At 48.7% G+C, this 6,837-nt stretch overlaps 1 protein-coding gene across 3 annotated transcripts in view; it reads right to left on the bottom strand.

Annotated features, from left to right (window-relative positions):
• The window catches only part of ZFP64 (ZFP64 zinc finger protein), an 82,974-nt gene extending 77,468 nt beyond the window's left edge, over positions 1 to 5,506 (bottom strand). The window contains exons 1-2 of one of the 3 annotated variants that reach the window (XM_007446364.1): positions 5,108 to 5,506; positions 663 to 902 (exon numbers count right to left, since the gene is read on the bottom strand). In XM_007446364.1, coding sequence (XP_007446426.1) covers positions 663 to 902; positions 5,108 to 5,153 — 286 coding nt within the window. In that variant the 5' untranslated portion in view covers positions 5,154 to 5,506. The remainder of the gene's footprint in view (positions 1 to 662; positions 903 to 5,107) is intronic. The other 2 variants (XM_007446362.1, XM_007446363.1) reach the window with 2 other exon arrangements.
• Between the last annotated feature and the right edge of the window lie 1,331 nt (positions 5,507 to 6,837).

The raw sequence follows: 6,837 nt of genomic DNA, 5'->3' as shown, positions 1-6,837 counted from the left end.
GTGTGTGTGTGTGTGTGTGTGTGTGTGTGTGTGTGTGTGTGTGTGTGTGTGTGTGTGTGTGTGTGTGTGTGTTTGGGTCTCTGTGTGTGTATAATTTTTACTCTAGAACTTTTGCAGTTTCATGCTGCACATTTAAATTTTACATTCATTTGCAATTTATTTTGGACACAACCAAGAACTAGAATGAACTTTTCTGTTTTCCTGGTTGGTAGCACAAGGGAGGGGAGGCATCAATGCCTGTTTATAGATTTAAAAACTAAAAAAAAAAATTAAACATTTTTTTTGTCCCTTTAGACAAATAATGCAAATTCAGGAATCACACACATACTCCCACCACCCCAAATTACCACCTTTTCCTTTTTACCATTTCCTGCGAGTATTTTTCTTGTAGTATATAGGTTTTTGTTTTAGAAACCTGGTTTTTGTTTGTTCGTTTTGTTTACCACATGATAACAATTTATAACTGCTACCACTTAATGTTTTAACCTAGCGGTTCCCAAACCTGGCTGGGCAGCTGGCTTCCCAGTGGAGCTTGTTAAAAATAATGAATCAGCAACCCTAGGGGGTTGGCCCTGAGTATCTCTATTTTTAACAAGTTCTGTGGAGGCGTTTGGGACATAGCCAGGCCAACTCTAAGTGACCCCCCCATCCCCCAGCCATACCTGTGATCGTCTGGGTCTCAGAGGTGATGGTTCGTGTGGTGGTCTGAGTCTGGGTGGCAGGCACCGTTTCCTCTGATACAAACTGTACTGTGCTGGGCGCCGCCCCAGACGTGCCGGTCAGCTGGCAGCCACTCTGCTTGTGAGCTACAAAGGCGTCCAGGTTGTTAAACTGCTGCTTGCAGATGCCGCAGATGTGGATGTCGGGAGTCAGCTCAACCAGCACTGTTGTGCCACCTGGAACTCCATGGGACATAGGGGAAGTCACAGATTAATTCCAAACAGCTTGAAATTACAACACAAACCAGATTCATGGTAAAAAAAAAAAAAAAAAAAAAAAAAAAAAAAAAAAAAAAAAAAAAAAAAAAAAAAAAAAAAAAAAAAAAAAAAAAAAAAAAAAAAAAAAGGGCATGGTGGCAGACATAGCTAGCTGCTGGCCCAATATCTATTCTACTCCCCTATTCTTGCAAACAGAATCCCAGTTCTGCCCTAGCAGCAATGTACCCAGACCCTAGTGATGCTCCTGGTCATTGCCTACAGGGGCACTAGTGGTATTTTATGTGAGAAGGTTCTCCAATGTGCAGGGCTACCCTACACGTCAAAGGACCAGCAGCCATCTCCTATCCCAACTAAAAGATATCCCAGTCATTATGAAAACTAATGCCCCCACTATTCCAACCCCCTACCCCATTATGAGAACCACTAGTCTAAATAATCTTGGTCCACTACATACTTGGGAACCCCTCCAGCATTGTGCTGGAGGAGCTTCTGGGAAAAGTGTGGCTTTCATGATAAAAAGGGATCTGACACGGTTAACACTGTCTACCTCTTCTTCTGGCCTTGAATGCAGATGTGATGCCAGGGCCTTCTGCAGCCACACTGTAACCATGAGATAAATGCTAAGATCTCTACAAAAGCTTACTTCACCGATCCCCTGAATCAACCCTGGAATCAACCAATTCTAGACTTCTCATTAGGCCAGTGTAGTTCAGTTTTGTTACTTGTAACTAAAATTCATTCCTAACTGACAGAGGCGTTATTTCACAATAGTAATAATACAAAGAGTTAATACTGTATTAACATTTGCAAAGCACTTACCACAGTCCTGGCACTATATTAGAAAGTGCTATATAAATGTTTGTTAAATAAAGAAATACAATTAATAAGTCTCTAACTAATATGACCTTAATTTTAATTTTTAAAAATTTCTTTGCCTTATTACAAGGAAACTCATGTTTATAACAGAAAATTTGGAAAAGAAGCAAGGAGGGCTATCACTCACAATCTCTCCTCCCATGCGTACCATGAACATTACAAAATATTTTCTTCCATTCATTTTCAGTTAAAAATTGTTTAAGATCCTAGTGCATCCTAATCTTTTTCCCACATGCTATTGCACAAGCATTGTGCTATATCACTAAAATCTCTATAAAATAATTATTTAATGACAACACATGATTCCATGTTTCCCAAGCCTCATAATTTCTCAGTAGCTATAAGGTTTGTATATTATTCCCAATTTTCCCCAGTCTAAACAGTACGAGAACTACCTTTGTACACCTATGGTTGGCATCCATGCATCATAATCTTTTTTGGAAAATTTATAAAATATTTGCTTTAGGTCCAATTTCCCCCTTCCAACCAAGACAAGACATCTCTGTGCAGAAATACAATTTGGTTGACTTGCAATGAAGAGATCCTCTGGGCTGAGCATGGTAATGTTTGTTTTATAAGCCATCTTGCAAACACCGAAATCAATGGATGGAAGGAATGGACACTTTTCTTCTCTGGAACACTGCCTTCCTGTAGCTACTAAGGTGCCCAAGCTAAGAGGAAGACAAGGAATCAAGAGATGTAGTGATTGCATCGCTGAGGATTCCTTAATGATCAAATAGGACTGATACCCAGGAATAAGTTTCTGCTTCATATGATGGTTATGAGAATTAAATGAGATGGTGCTTGTAAAAGGCCAGCACAGGGATCCCCTCCCCCAGCATGTCACCTGGTGAGGTTATTACTGAGGTGCCCTATTTGAATTTGAAAGTATCCCCTCCGAAAATTTGTATTAATTGAGACCCAGTAACAAACAATGGGCACAATTTGTGCGTATCACCAACAAAAAGAATTCCTTTATCTTTGCAAAGTTCTCCAAACCTGTCTCCACATCAGAATAAGGGAGCGGGCCGGGGGTGGGGGGTTGTTTAAATATGGCCACGTCTGAGCCCCACTTCGGAGATACTGAGCCATAATGGTGGTGGGCTGAATGCGGGCTGAGGTTTCGGGAAATCTGCGCTTTTCACAAGTTATGCATGGAATACACAGCCAAGTTTGGAAACCAATGTCTCCAAAATTGTAAACAGTAACAGCTAACAAGCTAAGCGCTTAGTAGGTGCCAGGGGTTCTCAAACTTTATGTGCATCAGAATCGCCCAGGATAAGGCCGCCCTCCTCCCCTCAAGCCCACCCCGCCACCTGATGGGTGGGGCGCAAAGAGCTTTTTTTTTCCTTTTTTTCCTTTTTTCTTTTTTTAAGTAAGCGCTCGAGCTTCCAGGTGGCTGGTTTGCACTCAGTCCCTGGTCCACACTTTGGGAAACAATGCTCCGGGCGAAACCATGGACTTGAAAAAGGCTGTCTTCAACAAGAAAATTAAAATGAACCCCAAACTCAAAACGACCACGGCCCCGTTTCCCATTCAGATCTCCACCTTTAATGTGGAAAAGGCTTTGCAGTAAGCCGGCAGACCTCGTGAAACTCCCCGAGCCCCAGACTTCCAGAATTTGGGGCCGCCGAGACAGAAGTTTTCCCATCAGCGTTGCCGCGGTTACCCCAAATCTACCTCCAAACTCCGCCGGAGGGCGGGGAATGCCCCAAGGGGGTGACGACTGTCTGAACGGCATGCCCTCCCCCACCATTCCCTTCCAAGAGATCTCCGGAGGCTAGAGAGCGCCCCCGCCCCCGCGCCGGCTTGGGGCCCCCCCGCCAGCCCTCCCCGGCGCCTCCCGCACGGCGCGCCCGCCGCGGTCCCCGAGACGCCGGTTCCAGGCCGTCACCCTGATTTCGTGGACACTTTTCTTCTCTGGAACACTGCCTTCCTGTAGCTACTAAGGTGCCCAAGCTAAGAGGAAGACAAGGAATCAAGAGATGTAGTGATTGCATCGCTGAGGATTCCTTAATGATCAAATAGGACTGATACCCAGGAATAAGTTTCTGCTTCATATGATGGTTATGAGAATTAAATGAGATGGTGCTTGTAAAAGGCCAGCACAGGGATCCCCTCCCCCAGCATGTCACCTGGTGAGGTTATTACTGAGGTGCCCTATTTGAATTTGAAAGTATCCCCTCCGAAAATTTGTATTAATTGAGACCCAGTAACAAACAATGGGCACAATTTGTGCGTATCACCAACAAAAAGAATTCCTTTATCTTTGCAAAGTTCTCCAAACCTGTCTCCACATCAGAATAAGGGAGCGGGCCGGGGGTGGGGGGTTGTTTAAATATGGCCACGTCTGAGCCCCACTTCGGAGATACTGAGCCATAATGGTGGTGGGCTGAATGCGGGCTGAGGTTTCGGGAAATCTGCGCTTTTCACAAGTTATGCATGGAATACACAGCCAAGTTTGGAAACCAATGTCTCCAAAATTGTAAACAGTAACAGCTAACAAGCTAAGCGCTTAGTAGGTGCCAGGGGTTCTCAAACTTTATGTGCATCAGAATCGCCCAGGATAAGGCCGCCCTCCTCCCCTCAAGCCCACCCCGCCACCTGATGGGTGGGGCGCAAAGAGCTTTTTTTTTCCTTTTTTTCCTTTTTTCTTTTTTTAAGTAAGCGCTCGAGCTTCCAGGTGGCTGGTTTGCACTCAGTCCCTGGTCCACACTTTGGGAAACAATGCTCCGGGCGAAACCATGGACTTGAAAAAGGCTGTCTTCAACAAGAAAATTAAAATGAACCCCAAACTCAAAACGACCACGGCCCCGTTTCCCATTCAGATCTCCACCTTTAATGTGGAAAAGGCTTTGCAGTAAGCCGGCAGACCTCGTGAAACTCCCCGAGCCCCAGACTTCCAGAATTTGGGGCCGCCGAGACAGAAGTTTTCCCATCAGCGTTGCCGCGGTTACCCCAAATCTACCTCCAAACTCCGCCGGAGGGCGGGGAATGCCCCAAGGGGGTGACGACTGTCTGAACGGCATGCCCTCCCCCACCATTCCCTTCCAAGAGATCTCCGGAGGCTAGAGAGCGCCCCCGCCCCCGCGCCGGCTTGGGGCCCCCCCGCCAGCCCTCCCCGGCGCCTCCCGCACGGCGCGCCCGCCGCGGTCCCCGAGACGCCGGTTCCAGGCCGTCACCCTGATTTCGGGGCTCCGGGCCTGCTAGCTGCGTCGCAGACGTGCTTGGGCCCGGGCCCCGGAGCGCGCACTGGGCCCCGGAGCGCGCGCTGCGCCCGGAAAAGCACTTACTTTGCACAGAGCCCGGGAAGCTCTCGCCCTCGCTGCTCGCGTTCATGGCCGCAGACTGGGAGGTCCCCGGCCGGCCGGGGTGCCAGGGTAGGGGGGCGCGGGTCTACATGGTGCAAGGACTTTTCCTTTTATTTTTCCACACCCCCCAGCCTTCCTTCTCCCAACTCTGCGAGGCGGGGAGGACGGATGTAAAGCAAGCTCCACTTCCGCTGCCTAGAGGGCGCTGGCCGGGCTCGGCCGCCCCAACCTGCCTTTGCATCAGCGGCTCCCGGTGGAAGTAGCGGTCCAATCCCGATGCCCGGGCCGCGAGGCCCTGCACCCGCGGAATCCCCCGGGAGCCGGATGGCGCACACGCGTCCCCGCGGATTGGGCGACCACGGACGGCGAGGGATGCGCACCCCGGGCTGCGGCAGCCGGCGCCCAGCTCACACCCCCTGCGGTCTGGGCCGGCGCGTTTGGCCTCCCCGGCTCTGGCGCCTTTGCACCTGCAGCCCTGGGCGTCTGGTCCCCACTGTGGCCGGGCAGCCGTGTCGCCCCCGGGTCGCCCGGGTGGTTTGCAGAGAAGACCGAGTCGGGCTGCAGTTGGGTGGGTGCGCGGGGCGCCGCGGGCTTGGGGTGAACCCCGGCTGAGCGTCAGCGCCCGGCAAATCAGCAGAGCGCTGGGCGGGTCCCCTGCCCAGCTAATGAAATAAAGAGGACCGTGATCACGTGCCTGAGTAACAGCTGGGATCAATCGCTGTAAGCTCCCTTCTCGGGGGTCTGCCAACTTTTTTGTGCATCACAGTCACCTGGAGAGCTTGTTAGGACGGAGACTGCTGGGCCCACCCCAGAGTTTCTGACTCAGTGCGTCTAGGGTGAGGGCCGAGGATGAGCATTTCTAAGTTATAAGGTGAAGTTCCTGCTATTGGTGGACGCTGCTTTCCCTGATCTGACCGGTTGCCTGACTTCCTCTCTTTTCTACTCTCTCCTTCCCTCAGGCGGCAGCCCCAAGCACTCTCCAGCCTCAAGGCTTTTGTGCTTACTGTTCCCTCTATCCACCTGCCACCTTCCATAACCCCTTCAGGTCCTGATTTCAAATTCCCATCCTTAGAGAGACCCTCCTTGGCTAGCCCATTCTAATCCTGCAGTCCCTCCTCCACCACCCAATGACTCCCTGTTTCCTTCCGGTCTGCTTCATCTTCTTAGAACTTATCACACCTAACATTGTATATCTGGAATATCTCTATCTGTATCTACCTATCAATCCATCAGTCTATCTGTATATCTGTCTATAGAGATAGATGACAATTTACTTGTTTATTACGTGTTTTCCCTTGCCCCTTACATTCAATAAATCCTAATGAACGTGGGATTAAAAATAACAATCTCTTTGCCTCAGTGGGCACTCCAGTATGGACTTAGAATATCACATGGTAGTGCTTGGCTAGGTCTGAGAAGCCGCTCCTTTGGATGAAGCCTGACTTCTCCAGTTTACTCCAGTCTCCACTCCTCCTTAATACTTCTTGATATCAAGACTGAGTATCAGTTCTCCTAGATCATTGCCTTTGTGCTGCATGTATTTGAATTTTTACATTCAAATAAAATGTATTTATACAAAATTTCCAACATGTTTCTGATAGAAAAAGGGATTTACCACCCCCCCCCATGGTTTAAATATTCCTTTTGACTAAAAATCTCTACCAAGGAATTCCCTGTATTACCTGTGCTATGTCATGTAATCCTCAGAACAA

Source organism: Lipotes vexillifer, unplaced genomic scaffold (genome assembly GCF_000442215.2).
Source record: "Lipotes vexillifer unplaced genomic scaffold, Lipotes_vexillifer_v1.1 scaffold251, whole genome shotgun sequence".
NCBI lineage: Eukaryota > Metazoa > Chordata > Mammalia > Artiodactyla > Lipotidae > Lipotes > Lipotes vexillifer.
This window is presented reverse-complemented; position numbering and strand designations above follow the sequence as displayed.